We start from the raw sequence: 15,115 nt of genomic DNA, 5'->3' as shown, positions 1-15,115 counted from the left end.
CACGGGCCCCAGTACTAAATGTCTACCGCCACTGGCAGGCTAGTGCTAGCACGATTCATGATCAGCCGCGACTTGCCCCAAATGGTGACATCAATGACCCTGTCCAACGGTTAGATGCAACGGTCAAATCTCGGAAACCACCTCGAATTTATCATTTTCCGACCGTCAGAGCGATGGCCGAAGAGCCAAGCGGCGACATGGATGTGGACCCCTCACCCCCATGCGGGTTTAGGGCCTCGGTATCATATGATGGTTCCTCCATTTCCGCATGAATACACGCTCTGCTTTCTCTTGCGCTCACTGTTTCTTACGGTTATATCGCAGCGCGTGCTTGTTTATTGCATTCTGTTACACAGTCATGGCGTTGCCCAATCTATTTCAGAGGCGTACAGCCAACACTAGATAGTACGTCTGGAAGCGGAAGACTATCACTGACTCGGACTAACCATTACCAGTTGCTGGGGTTATAGTTTCGAGTGGACGCCTGAACATCTTACTCCAGAGCAAATGAAGCCCATGAAATTTTCGTATGATGTGCTTGCAGAGGAATGTCTCGATCGCCTAAATGCCATATCGCCACCGCCCAAGGGTGCTTTGCCGAGAAACGATACCACCAGGACTCAGATGGCATCAGCGCCTGGCACTGAAGACGAAAAGAAAGAGCCCTTGCCCACGCCAAAGCGGGATCTCTATGCTTTACTAGAGGAGCATCACGAATCTGACCCGAAACTTGCGGAGCTGTGGCGACAAGTAAACACTGTGCCGGAGTGGGTAGACTGGGAACAGATAGGCAGAGGACAGGATGTTTTCTATCGTTACGGAGGACCCGCTCTGACTGGCCTTACCTATCAGTCACTGTTAGGCGGTATGGGTGCTGCACGAGTCGTCGAGACATTGGCACGAACTGGAGGCTTCAGCACAAAGGTAGCAAGGGGAAGACTATTCGAAACGACGCAACACATTTTGCAATGCACAAGGACATTGGAAGGCATACAGCCCGGTGGAGAAGGCTTTGCCTCATCGATCCGCGTCCGCTTATTACATGCTGCAGTCCGGCAGCGCATCATGAAGCTGGTACGCGAGCGGCCCAGCTACTTCAACGTAGACGAATGGGGCATACCAATCAACGATTTGGATCAAATAGCCACCATTGGTACTTTTTCATCGACACTCATCTATCTCAGTTTTCCACGCCAGGGCATCATCCTCCGCCAACAGGAGATCGACGACTATCTCGCGCTATGGCGCTATATTGGTTATATCATGGGCACGCCCGACGAGTGGCTTTCGACTCGCACCAAAGCAAAAGCCATTATGGAGTCCCTTCTCTACTACGAAGTCGAGCCGTCAGACATGTCAAAGGTTATGGCCAACAACATTATCTACGCGCTTAAGGAAGAGCCACCGACCTTTTCTTCAGCAGACATGCTGACAGCCAGCGCTCGTTGGCTCAACGGTAACGCACTGTGTGACCGGCTTGGCTTGAAGCGTGTATCGGCATACTACTGGTCCCTCATGGCGGGCCAGTGTCTCTTCTTCATCTTCTACTGCTACACTTACCGCCTCTTCCCCAATGCCGACCGTAGGAGGATCGAGCGTGCAAAGGACATATTCTGGAATCTGACTGTAAAGTCAAAGTGGGGGTTGGCTGGTACGGAGACGGCGTTCGATTTTAAATATGTCCCGCAGTACGATACGTTGACTCACTTGGGAGACATTGGTGAGAGGAAGCAGCAACGGTTTAGTAACGAAATGAGGAACCTGAAGGCCTTGGGTATTGCGGTTGGAGTGCTAACGGTAGGGACAATTGTTTCGGTCAAGATTGCTTTGCACTTTGTTGGGAGGATGTGGTGAGTTGTGAAAGAGGTGCTTCTATGGGGCAAATACATATTAGAGTATACTGCATTTTACTCTGCACGGACTGCACCATGCCGCCTGTTCCTACCTTGCAGAGAGTGTGTTGCGCATCACGTGTATCACTACGCGTTCATTTCACCTTCACCTTCTCTTTTCTCCTGTTTTCCGCAAATACTTGATCGCTATCAACGGCTCAGTCGCCAGGACCTGCCTTTCAAGTCCACACAAAACAAATGTTCTCCATCTTTCTCCGCTGTCTCAAGATTGACGACTGGCTCCAAGACATTCTTCCAATAGAATACTGCTCCCAACCCAGCCTCACATCTACGTTCATCATCAATACGCTCATTCGACATGCGCAAACGAGCCCCTCGTACCTGTCCTCAAAATCCCTCACAAGATGGCGTATGTGGCTGTCATGAATTCTGGGAGCGCAGCAAACAGCCTTCCTCCAATACCGAGGTCACTGCAGATGCGACAGGAGGTGGTGAGAAGACAATAGCAGAGCAAGAAAGAAAGAAGAAGAGAAGGAAAAGAGGAGGAAGGAAACAGCGCAGAAAGGAAGAGAAGAAGAGGATGGAAGAGGGGAAGGGGGAGGAGGCTATGCAAGTTCTAGTCGATTATGAGCTTCCTTACGACAATGAGCGTCTGGACTGGGACACGGATGAAGTGCGGAGAATGGTGGGAGAGATTGCGTGATGGGCTCTTGACAGGACAGAGCATTGGATTTGAAGACTATATACATGGATGGTTTCATCCGCCGATAGGAATCTGTGGACAGCTGTGCACGCAAAATTAACAAGGACAAGGCTGGCTGTTTTGTATCAAGTGGTTTGGTGCGGACAGGCCATGGTTCATCTGGTAGCAAGGTGATGCTAAAATGACATGTTTCATATCGAATGACAGGAGAGAGGCATACACGGTGACTGTGGTAGAAGAATGATGTTAATGGCAGTGATGTGGATGCTCGAGACAAGGGACCACCAGGGCGAGGAGAGCACGGGCCTAGACCCTGGGCCGGCGCGGTCATGACGAAGCCGTGGAAGCTGTTGTTGGCTCACGTCAACCCAATATCAATCTCTCCCCAGACTGTCGACTATCGACTGCTGCTCGCTGCTCGCTGCTCGCTGCTCGCTGCCATTGCCGCCGTCCACGATCAATTGCCAGCAGCCGTCATGCCGCTTGCCTGCCGCGCCCGATGAGCTGCCTACACGACCGCAGCCCGTGCCGCCCACCCTCGTGCTCCTGACCATGTCGGCATCCAACATCCGAGTATTCGTACAATGGAAGGACTCTACCGTGTTTGCCGGCGAAGACATCGAGTGCACCATTACCTTCAAGAATGTAGCCCTGCCTGAAGGCCGCAATGGCACCCCAGCCACACGACACAACGGCTTTGCGACGGGCGGGGACCGTCAACGCAAGCTGCCCGTTCCGCCAGTTCACTCGTCGACAAGGCCCTCTGTGTCCCGCAAGTCCTCATTCACCTCCCAGCTTCCACCTGCTCATACCCGTGGACATCGGCCGGCGCTGTCCCTCCACACGCCATCAACGCCTGGGGGGCAGCAGTCGCCTGCCACGCCGAGCGCAGCCCAAGCCAACAGCAGCACGGGAGGGCAGAAGCATGGCAGATCCGTGTCCATCATCTCCCTAGGCACGGAGGCCGCCACCGAAGCCAGCCACGAGAGAGGCATACCCATCAGACGGCCAGCCAGAGGCCATGGGAGATCAGCCAGTCTGCAGGTCGTGCCGGGCAGACCAAATTCGTATCCAAGTACGACCACTGCAGACACCACGACTGCCACCGCAATGTTTCTTTGGCTGACACGACAGCAGTTACCTCGCCCGGCCACCGATCAGCCACACACCCTTCTCCGCTCGCTGGCGACGCAACTTCGCCAAGCGCTCGTGACACCAGTGACTTCGCCTTCCCTGCGCGTCAAAACAGGAGACGGCCGGGTATAACGACCACCCCAAGCACCCCAGCTCTCCCAACCCCCGGGAGGAAACCCTCAAACTCCTTCTCCAAGAACTTCAAATTCCCCGCCGCTCCGCCGCCGCTGGAAGACGCCTCACACCCACCACTCAATGGCAGTCCCACGAAAAAGCCGCTACATACGCCACGTAATTCTCCGCAGCCGCCCATCGACAGCCATCGCCCTTCAACCAGTGCCAACCTCGAGGTTCTCTCGCCCGTCGCCAGGATAATATCTGGGTCAAGCATGATCGAAACTCCGCGCAGTAGTGGGGAGTTCTACTCGATGAGCAACAATTCCAATGAAACCATGGCTTCAGAATACACGGCTCATCCGTCATCGAGACTATTACATCGGCCCCAGCACCAGCGACGGCCATCACACCTGGCACCGTCTAACAAGCAGGCTCAGCCAGAATCGATCATGATGGGCTACGCGCAAATAATGGGCACCTTTACACTGGATGGGTCCTTGATCAACCAGGCGCCTTTCGAAGAAGTGAAGAGGAAGGGCGTATTGGGTGGTCAAGGTGGAGGCGGAGTTGTGGGCATTGAAAAGACGAAGCGTGAAAGCGGTCTCTTCGGTGCGCTAGGCTGGGGCAGCATAGGAGAGTCACTGGGCGGATTCCTGGGCCCTTCGGAGCCATCAAGTATCCGAGAGATGAGAGGCATTGCCAGCTCCAAGACCGTTCCTCTCATTTCTACTCCACAGTCTATCCTGTTCGTGGATTTGAAACTCGCGCCTGGAGAAAGTCGCAGCTTCACATACAGCTTTACCATTCCCCGTGGTCTGCCCCCGTCGCACAAGGGACGCTCGATGAAGGTAGCATACAATCTCACTATTGGTACACAACGCGCAGGGTCAACTAGAGAGCAACAAGTGAAACATGTGGATATTCCTTTCCGGGTCTTTGGCAGCGTGAACAGTATGTCTGCCTACTGTTATTCCGCACTTCGCGCCATACTAATCATCTGTAGATCGGGGCGAGATTCTTGGGCACGACTTGATGTCTCCATACATTCTACTTCGTGATCAAGCACGAACGGCGGCTATTGACCCCGCATCAACCGGGAATCAGTCTCCAACTAAAAAGAGTGCTCCTCGAGGGAAAGCCCAAGAGGATACTTTCAATGACTTTCTTGACTATGTCAACAATCTGTTAGAGCGACCCCAGCAAAATACTAATATGGGCCTGATGTCACCTACTGACACTCTTCCTGGCCGATCGTCGTTTGCTGAGGAACCCCAGACTATGAAGGAAGCTATTGATGCCGCCATCTTGCGCAGCAACCTGACTGGTGCAGCAAACCAAAGCGCCAATCGCTTCGAAATTGCTCGCAGTGGCCGGCGTGTAGCTGTCATAATGCTTGCTCGGCCCTCTTATCGCTTAGGCGAGACCATGACCGCAGTCGTCGACTTTAGCAATTCACATATCCCGTGCTACTCAATCCATCTCTCACTCGAGACATCCGAAAAAGTGGACCCCGCAATCGCACTGCGCTCCAATGCCTCCATCTACAGAGTTACAAAGAAAGTCCATGCATCATTCTCAGAAAACGCACTCTTTGCACAGAAACTAGCCTTCTCGCCCACCATACCCCCCAATGCAACACCAGAATTCATTACATCTGGTGTAAACCTCGAGTGGAAACTGCGCATCGAATTCATCACCCCACGCCTGACGCATGAAAATGGCGAAGAAGCAACATGGGATGATCTCCTAGAAGAAATATCCACCGATGACCGCGGTGTCATACTAGCTGCTGCACAACGATTGCCAGCTGAAAGCTTCGAAATCCAGGTCCCGATACGGGTATATGGTGCTGTAAGTGGAGCACCGGAAGCACCTGATGAACAGGGATACCCGGTTTGAGATGTTAAAAAACATGGTGGGATTGTTGAAAAGGGAGGGTGGGAGATTATTATTCTTGGAACCTATTATTGCTACGGGTACAAACAGAGCAAAAACAAGACTCCATGTTTAGAACTACCAATATTCTTGTGAACCTTGCATCTGTCTTGGAGATGCTCGTTGTATCGGTTTTTCTTGAAATGTAAAATCAAGGGTGGGACTTACGGGTTAGGAGAGAAGGTAGAAAAAAAAGGGCATGGGTTGGGTGGTTGGGGAGAGATGTAACGAGTACGCATTTTTTGTTCTTTGTAATATACCAGCTTCATAGGCGAGCAAATGGACAGGAGGAAGACTCGGACAGTGAAAAGGGATGTTTCGTGTTTGATTTCACGTGTTAGGTGTAATGTTCTGCATTAGACCTTGTAAATGACAACTATCTCATATTTCCGTTGTTTCTTGCGAGTAGCTTAATGGCACCGCTGTTGACTTGGGTATTGAAGATATGGGCAAATAGATCAAAGGGCAATAGAGAACGAAGCATCGTAGTGTACTGTTGCATGGCATCAAGCTTAGGGACCTAGGAATATCTAACGAAATTGTAAATCATAGAATTGTCAGTAGAGGTTTCGAGTCTCTTGTGTTCAGCTACCCAGTTACGCATTGCTTCCGGCTATTGCACCATGCAAATCCCAGGAGTTCAGAGTTCAGCTCAGCTTAGCTCAGATTGATGTCATTGATCGTCATGTCGGTAAAAGTATGTATGGAATCTGCCGTTCATCGCCCTTCCCCAAAAAGGGTCTCCTTCACGGTCCATAGTCATAAAGAAATGTTTTTTTCTCACTCATTCTCATTCGTAATTCACTAGCGCTCTTTCGTCGATATGGCTTACAAGCTACCAGGGCCTGCAGCTGATTGAGCGCTAGCACCCACGCCGGGACCCATGGATGCGTGTGTTGCTTCGCGGTGAGCTTTCTCGCGTGCCTCACGCTCCCTGGTCTCTGCTGCAATCTGGTCTTCGGTCTTTTTGTTGCCTCGCGCAATGAGCTTCTCGATGAGGCCTCCCTTCTTGGGTGCGTCGGCCTTATCCGACTCTTCGAATTCTTTCAGATAGGCAACACGCTCGTGTGGAGGCATCGCTGCAAGCTCAGAGTCGATCGAGTCACGGTTTTCTATTCTCATTGTTAGTGGTGAGGCTGAAGTGTCACATATGCTCAACCCTTGCTTAGAAAGCAATCAAAGGGACGGCAGCTTGCGGATATAACGTTTTCATATAACATGTGGTAATTAATTACGTACCCTCAATAGTGCCGACATGACCGGTGTCGGTAGCAAAGTCGTTGTCAGGCTGCGACTTGCGACGACCGCTGCCAATGTGGAGCTTCTCCTTGATCTTGTCCATTGCCGATTGGGAATTCTAGGTTTTTTTGCTAGGGAGTATTCGTTACAGGGTTGTATGATGAGCGTAGATGTGTAAACAGAGCAAAGGTTAAGTGTCTGGGGTGTTGTCTAGGGAGAAGGAGTCGTGGGGATGAGGGGTGATGGCTACCAACTATGCGTGGCGCCTACGTCATAGGCTGGAGACAATCAAACGACCAGCTGCCTTGTTATGAGTGGATCTATTCAAGCAAGGTTCATGATTTCATTTACGAATGGACTAAGGCCACTTTTGTTGCGGTTTGAAATTCATGCAGTCAGTTCTTTTGGATTGCATGTCTTCATTGGGTTACATTGGACATGGATCCCCGATTCGGCCCAATGTGTGCGGGAGCACCTGCATGTGCTTAGCATCCACATCGGACTTGAGGAAAACATGGACGGTAGCGAAAAGTGTTGACACCTACGCTTATGCACAATCTCTACCATTTTCATCCATAGGTGACGTGTGTGTCATGTACATATTTGCTGTTCGCAAAACTCTCCTCAAGTGGACAACATCCATCCGGTCGGCCCTGTTATCCAAGAAATCAGAAAGATCCGAGGAGAAGCCTTAAGCACATGTACCCGCCAGTAAGAGATTGTGAACAAGTATGGAAGTTGAATGCACCTTGGAGCCTAAGCCACACTGAATCTGCACTCACTTTCTCCGTTACGCACAGTGCTTACTCTCGAATAGACCAAAAAACGTGCAGCATCAGAAGCTCGATGGTATTATGTAATATTATCGGTAGTTAACTAGTTATAGTTAACTATACAAAAATATTGAGTGCCGATTCACCCTCCGTTTGGAGGCATAGAAACAGGATATTACTAGATTTACACTGTTGCTAGAAATGCATACAACCCCGCCCTTTTCTACATATAAGTGGTATCTCAAAAAAAATGACACCCAAACTCCAATTGTATGCTGGAGAAAATGCCGACCCAATCATCAATATCTATACTGAGGAATCCAAGGCGTAAGTGGTGAAACTAAAACTTGTGTGTTCGAATCGCTGGGTGTAATTGTGCTGTCACTCAGCATCGTGCTCACACCTTGGCTGGTACTACTTTCTCCATCCCTGTCGTGGTGGTAAGTCGGCGGCGGTGCTTGTACCTCTTGCCATTTGGGTGTGATTGGTATCATCGACTCGCCATGCAGCTCTTGTGGTTCGTTCGTTACCTGAATGACTGTTTTTTGATCTTGTGGATAGGCATGTCCTACTGCATGGTCGTTGGCAAGAGATGCGAGCTCTATTAATGGCATGCTGTTGAGTTCTTGTGGGCCCGCATCTTTGAGTGGTAAGATGCTTGAAGACATGTTGTTTCCAGATTCGATTTCGGATATATTTTTGGCTGCCAATTCGTATTGTTGATTGACCTGTGCCTGCTTCTTGCCGCGTCGTTTACGGAAACACAGGAAGAATGCTACAATAGCAATAACGATACCTGCGACTGCGCCGATTGCTATTCCGACAATTATGCCGGTGCTGAGATCTGAAGACGAGGATGGGGTTGCTGGTAATTCGCTTGGTGGAACGATTGTAATAATTACTGCAGGAGGTAGAGGGTCGGGAAACACTGCTTGCGCAACCGTAAAGTTTGCCCGCTCATAGTCGACAATCAAGTATGCCTCCTGTAGCAATGTTCGGCCGAGTACGTACTGCGATTCATTCGCGGCGCGACGGATCGGGAAGTAGTTTGTGGCGTTTTGGTAGAAGGGATACGAAGCTTGCAAATCGAACGCAGCATATGGCAGTTGGATATTGGTGTAGTTGTTGGTTGCACCGTCCAGCGAGTTGGTAAGCTTAATGGTGAGTGTCGGGTTATTCGAGACCAGTTGTTCGTGGATAGTGTCATTAACGAGATAAAGGTCTGTTTTAGGATCATAAGTAAGGCCAAAGGCGGTTTCGAATTCAGCGCAAACGCTCTCGGGCAACCACAAATGTGGCACAGTTGAGTCGATGACGGAAAAGTGTGCGCCAGACGTGAGGGAATAAGTGCCCTGCAGCGTGTTGATGGCCATTATTGAGTCGACACCGACAGTCAGAAGCCGAGAAGAGTCCTGGGAAAATGTAAAAGACAGGTTTTCGGTGTCGGTGTCGAATCGTGTCGAATCGTAGCCTCCAAGGATTAGACTTCCCAGGACAGACTTCAATCGGTACTTTGCGCCTGCCGTGTACGCGTAGGAAAAACTGGGTATTTGTCTGTTGTTGCGTAGTTGATAGAGCGTCGAATCGACCGGTTGACTTAGGCTGCTAAAGCTGGATTTGACCTGACCAAGCCCAAGCATTCCCAGATAATAGTCAGGATCTGCTATAGCAGAGACGATGGAACCTGTGAGGGATAGAGACGAGCCATGATCGGCAGCGGCTCCCAGGGATACAACGTCAGTTCCGAACAGGCCTCGTCCGGTGTAGTTGAGGTCCTCCTCGAGATCGACTTCGAACTGCCCTATCGCTGACCATGTTGACGACGCGTTGACCTGGAAGCCAGTGTTTTGCGCACTGTTGAAGATTTCGATTCCGCGAAGCTGGGGACAGTTTGAGGGGTCGACTCCAGCCAAGCAACCCTCTGGAGCAATTACATATGTGACGCCTGCTTTGGTGCTCGGTATTAGACGGAAATCCTGGCCTGGCGAGCCAACACTGACTTTGAAGGTGCTCCAGCTGCCATCAGCGCCGTCGAACTTGCCAGAGGGAGGAACGGTGTAGGGGGCGGGGGCGCCCGTCGCCCGCGCAGCAAGACTCATGATGCAGGGAGGGGAGGGAGGTGAGCAAGCAGAAGGCCATTGAGGGGAGCGGTGCAGGGCGTTAGCCAGTGGGTGAGGTGGGGTACGAGTGAGATTGTGTGTCGACCCCTTGGTCGGAGAATTATCGACCCAGTCTCACCTACCGGGAGGCTGGCGTCGAAAAGTCGCGAAGGTTTGAAGGAATGGGATGGATGCGCGACGGCAAGGCGCGGAGTAGCTCCATGGCTCCCGAGGCGATGATCACCGGCCGTGCCCATGATCCCAGGCTTACCGAAAGCCTGCCTACGTGGTAGTGCGAAATGTAGGGCGGTGAATACGAGATGGCATGGGAGCGGCACAAGGGTGAAGTCATGTTGAGGGATGGTCTTCTGGTCGTGCTGGGCTCGCAGCCAATAGGAGGCGGCGGTGCCGGGGCTTGCCGCAGGCCATGTCAGCCTCCATTCACTTATCTGGCACAACCACCCTGCCGTCCTGTTCAATGCCCCTACTGTTGAGATGATGCCGTTGCTGCCAGTGTCATGCCCGTCTGCATCGGGCGACACTTGATGCTTGGCAGTTTGGGGCAGTGGCTCGAAAATGTCGCAAGCGGCCTGCCTGTGCCCCTTCAGGCGCAATCGGTACATATCTGTGTACACATGCAGTCGAGTACGTACCTACGCACCGCATTTATAAGTACACACAGACAACTCAGTCATGGCTTGGACTGCCCCTCTTCCATTGCCACCACGCCCGTACTCGATCGGCCGCGTGGATGGCGGATCCAAGGAGATGACGTATCACGTGGATAGCTGAGGACAGAGTTTGCCATGGCACCAGTGTCAGCGTCGTCGATACACTACCGGTTCGGGCTTGTAGCTCGCAGCAAAGTTCACTCCGGCAGTGGCAGAGCAAATGGAAGCGGAAAGGCCTGGTACCAGGTGAAGGGCGCTGGGCTTACTGCCAGCACATTGTCGTCGAGCACAGGTAGAGTGGCAGCGTCTCCTGACATAACAGCATATACCACAGCACCTGTAGGTATATACGCGTCCACGGCATGTCGCTTTGCCAAGGGGCACCGGGAGAAGCGCATGGACCGCCGTCAATCAGCGCGGCAAATGCACTTGGTCTGCCACCACCAAACCGACCCGATCAGAGCATCACTCGCTAGTTTCCTCTCGTCGCTGCTGCTGCTGCTGCGCTGCAACAACGTCTTGCTTGCACCTTTGCACTGTCACTCGCTTTGTGTAAGGGCAATCATAGCAGGATGCGCACATTCGCTCGTTTATATGTGCCTGCCTTGTTCGCCATTGGCGTAGAATCCAAAGCCAAACATGTAATCCGTATGTTGTTCCTTCGACTACACTTACCCTCTCTTTCTTTGCCAGCCATGTTTCCTCGTGACTAATCATCCCCAGGTGGTATGTTGCAACACCCAACTTTTGTAGTAGATATACAGCAGAAGGATTGATCGCCCTAGACCTCTTTTCTTGGAATGCTCCCCTTCCTCCGGTTGAGGCTCCACATGAGGAGTGGCACGCCCCCGAAGCCCCACAGCCTGCATCTCCTCCCCTCGCTCCAGGCAATGCTCAAGGTGCTGCATTGCCCGTGACACTTGCTCCTCATTTTGTCGCAAGCCCTGGATACGCACCAATTCCGCCCGGTCCCAAGCCTTCAGGTCCAATATACACAAATACGACGCCTACAAGCAGCCCGACGCCAGTAGCACATACAGTAATCACTTATACTCCTCCTTTGCCACAACCCCATATCCCACAGGTTACCCCAGCCAACCAAACGACGTGTTCCACAGGTAACTCGTCGTGCACAGGCTGCTTGCTTGCAGCCAAACTTCCTATAACCACTTGGTTCAATCCTGCCGGGCTTTTCGAACGCTGGACTAGCACAGTTGTGACCGAGACCATCGTTACTGAGTACATCACCTACTTGAACAACGGCACCATCGACACGGTCGTTACCCAGGAGCACACTGTCAATCAAACAAAAACCGTAACAGGCAGTAACGATGAAATCATTACTCACACTACGCCCACGTTCACTGTAGAGGTTACGGATGGGGTACGCCTCCAATTCGATGCAGGACCCACCTACGTTATCTACAACCATATCTTTGGTGGGCCTGACCAATCTTTCCGTTTGGGCTTTGCCCAGAGCAACGAGACTCTCACGACATGTGTTCCCAAGCAGGCTTCACTCAAAGATTGGGAGCCACCCAGGACTGCACTACAAGATTGGGCATATTTCGTAGTAACGCACACGGAACCACTGCAGACAAGCACTACAAGCCAATCCGATTTCCCGTTGCCCACCCAGGTCCTCCAATACCTTGAGCAAGAGCCAGCCGTTCAGTCGCAATTTCCGGGCCTGGATCTTGCTTCATGTTCCTTTACCACTCCCAGTATCAGTAATTCCCTCCAGCTATCCTTAGGCCTTCCTGTTGCCCCTCCGTTTCCTCCTCCTGCTGCCCAGCCTCCGCCCACGTCTCAACCGGTATTGGCATCGCCAACAACATCGACTTTCCTCTCGACAACGTACGAGTCTACGTCCGTTTATATCACGGTGCGAGGTTGTTTGAGGTGCCTCTCTGACTCACCGGTGTCGCTCAAAGCTGATCTGCCTTCGCCAACTCCTGCGGGCAAACCCGATATACATGACTTTGTACTCCCGCCAAACGAGCTCAACCAACCAAGTGACAACATACCCAGACCTTTAAATATGCCTAGACCAACCTCAAATATGCCTGGACCGATTGCAAGCCCAGCTGGACAAGTCCCAGGTCAGTCTGGTAGACCAGATCACCAAGATCAAGGCTTTCCGGATTGGCTTCTTCCGGTGATCGTCGTTGGAGGCCAAACACTCAGACCAGGGCAAACTCAAACCGTCGATGGAGTCCCTATTATCATTCCCGGGAACGGTGAGGGAGCAAGGATTGTTGTGGGCGGTAGCACAGTTGCTCTCGATGCAGCGGCAACACCAGCACCTCCCGTTCTCACTGTCGGTGGGGGAACAATCGCCGCCAATCCACAAGGAGAGTTTGTCTTCGGAACGGAAACTTTGAAGCCAGGAGGCCCTCCGGTCATTGTCAATGGAAACACTGTTAGTCTTGGCCCTGGTGGTGTTGCCGTTGTCAACGGCGTCACACAGACTATTACTGCTGGGCCTCCGCCCTCTATTACCGTTCCTCCTGCATCGGTTGTAGGTGATCATACCATATTTACGACAATAGTTGGAGGCGTGACGGTCGGTGTTGTAGAGCCTGGTCAAGCGGTAGGCGCAGGCAGTTGGGTTATGGTTGATGGCCAAGCAGCTTACGTACCCGCTCCTGGCCAAACTCTTACGCCCGGTGGCGTTCTTACCCTGGCCGGAATAACATACTCTCTGCCTCAAGGCGCACCAGCCGGTGTTGTTGTGATCAATGGTCAAATAGCCTACGTACCCGCTCCTGGCCAAACCCTCACGCCCGGCGGCGCTCTCACAATTTCGGGAACTACATATTCCATGCCCGAGGGTGCACCAGCCGGTGTTGTTGTAATCAACGGCGTTACATCTACCGTGACTCCTGGTGCTGTTATAACACCTGCTCCTGCGCTGACGATCAACGATATCACGTACACACAAACAGTAAGAGATGGAACAACAGAGTACGTGTTAGGCAATGGCACGACGCTTGTACCTGGTTCTACGGTTGAAATGGATGGAACAACATACTCTCTGGACAAATCAGGTACAGCTTTGATTATCAACGGCCAGACGAGCACTGTGAATAGTCTCCCGAAGAGTAACAGTGCAACCACTACCAGCTCAAGCATGGCATCTGTAACGACAAGTCGTGGCGCTGGCGATCTTATTGCGAGTGGTGTAGGCCAAACCAGCAAAGGTGTTGGTACCTCAGTACAGCATGCAGGCATCGATAGATGGGTTGAAAGCTTAATCGTTGGCGCTGCAGGTTGGTTGCTGGTGTTATTTTAATAAAAGTGGTGTGGATGGTCAGACTGATAGCGTTCATGGTTTGGTTTGTATAATAGCGCGGCGCTTTGGGATCGGAAAAAGGGTTTTTGGAAATCCTGGATATACATCATGATCTGGCATGGGAGAACACATTGGGCCAGGGCACCATCATTTAGAACAGTGCATGTGGATGGTTATACTGCATGTCATACTAAAGTAATATCTAGTATTCTGGATCGCGTTTGATGAAAAGAGAATAAATGAATGTATGATTCAAGATATGTGTTTATGCACGAGTGAAAGCCGTTTCTATTCGATACATTAGAATGATGTGGGGACATACGTTAAACCGAGATGCTGCTTAATTATTTGCGTCGCACAGGCTATCCTGATGGAGAAGGTAGATGTGGTCGTTCGGGCGGAGAGACAGAATGAAGATTTTAATGGACTACCTAGTTTGTTGAAGGAGCTCACCTGGTATGTAAAGATGGTCGGGGTAGAGCGGGCGCAATCAAAGAGCACAAGGTCAATGCAAGCTCTTTGAAAAGTCAACTTCAACGCATGACCTGTACTATGGAACAAGAGATCTAACATCCATCCCTCAGGCCCGGAAAACCCTTCGCACCGGAAAATAAGCGAGGTACTTCAACTTCGAAAGGATACTACTATTCGCACACACAAGATATATCTTTAGCCTTCGTATATAAAATACATAGACTTCTTAAAAGCATTTGCATCTAGTTTTCAGCAATAAATTACAGTGGTGTGGTCGCTACGTAGATAATACGCTTAGTGCGCGGCATGCCTCGTCTAACGCTCAAACAGCGCGCCTCAGATCAAGCAACACTGCAAGGCTGCCGTAGCTCTAAAACCGAGAAGAGGTATCCTGGTTAACTTCAATAGTGTGCCTCTCAAGCGATAGAGTCGTATTTAGCTCTATAGTTGCTGTGCCGCCCAAGATTGTGAAAGTTTGCCATCCTAGCCGGTACTTCGGTTTAACACTACGTAGCACCACTTCTGGAAGATCAAAGATGATTTCTCATCCCTGACATAATCACCTATCGTAAATCTACCAACTAATTACAGTTATATATTTACTTGACTAACGTCCATCCCTACGTGCCGGGACGCACGGTGTGGCGGGACACTTTCTCTTTCAGACCCTCAGACTATCTACAACATGCTTGCATATAGACAAGCGTAATACGCATTTACTTACTATAGCTCTTACTGTCCTAGTATACTAGCCTCTAACTCAAAAAAGCGCGTTGTTGACCGTGCTGTCGCTAGTTTCCTTAACGCTAACTTTTAACTCTC

At 51.2% G+C, this 15,115-nt stretch overlaps 5 protein-coding genes across 5 annotated transcripts; 4 read left to right on the top strand and 1 right to left on the bottom strand.

Moving 5' to 3' along the window:
• Positions 1-173: 173 nt before the first annotated feature.
• PSV08DRAFT_358740 (uncharacterized protein) lies at positions 174-1,872 on the top strand (the record flags this gene model as incomplete). The annotated part of the gene is made up of 2 exons (XM_066092969.1): positions 174-226; positions 456-1,872. 2 exons carry the CDS (start codon positions 174-176, stop codon positions 1,852-1,854), a joined length of 1,452 nt encoding a protein of 483 aa, XP_065949735.1. The 3' UTR covers positions 1,855-1,872.
• Positions 1,873-2,211: 339 nt separating this feature from the next.
• On the top strand, positions 2,212-2,556 carry PSV08DRAFT_347107 (uncharacterized protein; the record flags this gene model as incomplete). The annotated part of the gene is made up of 1 exon (XM_014229401.1): positions 2,212-2,556. The coding sequence occupies one exon, from the start codon at positions 2,212-2,214 to the stop codon at positions 2,554-2,556; it is 345 nt and encodes a 114-aa protein (XP_014084876.1).
• A 552-nt stretch (positions 2,557-3,108) lies between these two features.
• Positions 3,109-6,065, top strand: PSV08DRAFT_383807 (Rgp1-domain-containing protein; the record flags this gene model as incomplete). Its single annotated transcript, XM_014229402.2, has 3 exons — positions 3,109-3,631; positions 3,694-4,758; positions 4,811-6,065. 3 exons carry the CDS (start codon positions 3,109-3,111, stop codon positions 5,704-5,706), a joined length of 2,484 nt encoding a protein of 827 aa, XP_014084877.1. The 3' UTR covers positions 5,707-6,065.
• Positions 6,066-7,809: 1,744 nt separating this feature from the next.
• PSV08DRAFT_358737 (aspartic peptidase domain-containing protein) lies at positions 7,810-9,921 on the bottom strand. Its single transcript, XM_014229404.2, has one exon. The coding sequence runs from the start codon at positions 9,851-9,853 to the stop codon at positions 8,054-8,056; it is 1,800 nt and encodes a 599-aa protein (XP_014084879.1). The 5' UTR covers positions 9,854-9,921; the 3' UTR covers positions 7,810-8,053.
• Positions 9,922-10,989: 1,068 nt separating this feature from the next.
• On the top strand, positions 10,990-14,042 carry PSV08DRAFT_23433 (uncharacterized protein). The gene is made up of 3 exons (XM_066092278.1): positions 10,990-11,172; positions 11,248-11,250; positions 11,310-14,042. Exons 1-3 carry the CDS (start codon positions 11,097-11,099, stop codon positions 13,817-13,819), a joined length of 2,589 nt encoding a protein of 862 aa, XP_065949734.1. The 5' UTR covers positions 10,990-11,096; the 3' UTR covers positions 13,820-14,042.
• Positions 14,043-15,115: the final 1,073 nt, after the last annotated feature.

The sequence above is a fragment of the Bipolaris maydis genome, assembly GCF_028858645.1.
Source record: "Bipolaris maydis strain C4 unplaced genomic scaffold PSV08scaffold_2, whole genome shotgun sequence".
In the NCBI taxonomy this organism is placed as follows: Eukaryota; Fungi; Ascomycota; class Dothideomycetes; order Pleosporales; family Pleosporaceae; genus Bipolaris; species Bipolaris maydis.
This window is presented reverse-complemented; position numbering and strand designations above follow the sequence as displayed.

Coding starts and splice junctions, on each gene's coding strand:
- PSV08DRAFT_358737 (XM_014229404.2), bottom strand. CDS start 9,853: ATGAGTCTTGCTGCGCGGGCGACGGGCGCCCCCGCCCCCTACACCGTT.
- PSV08DRAFT_23433 (XM_066092278.1), top strand. CDS start 11,097: ATGCGCACATTCGCTCGTTTATATGTGCCTGCCTTGTTCGCCATTGGC.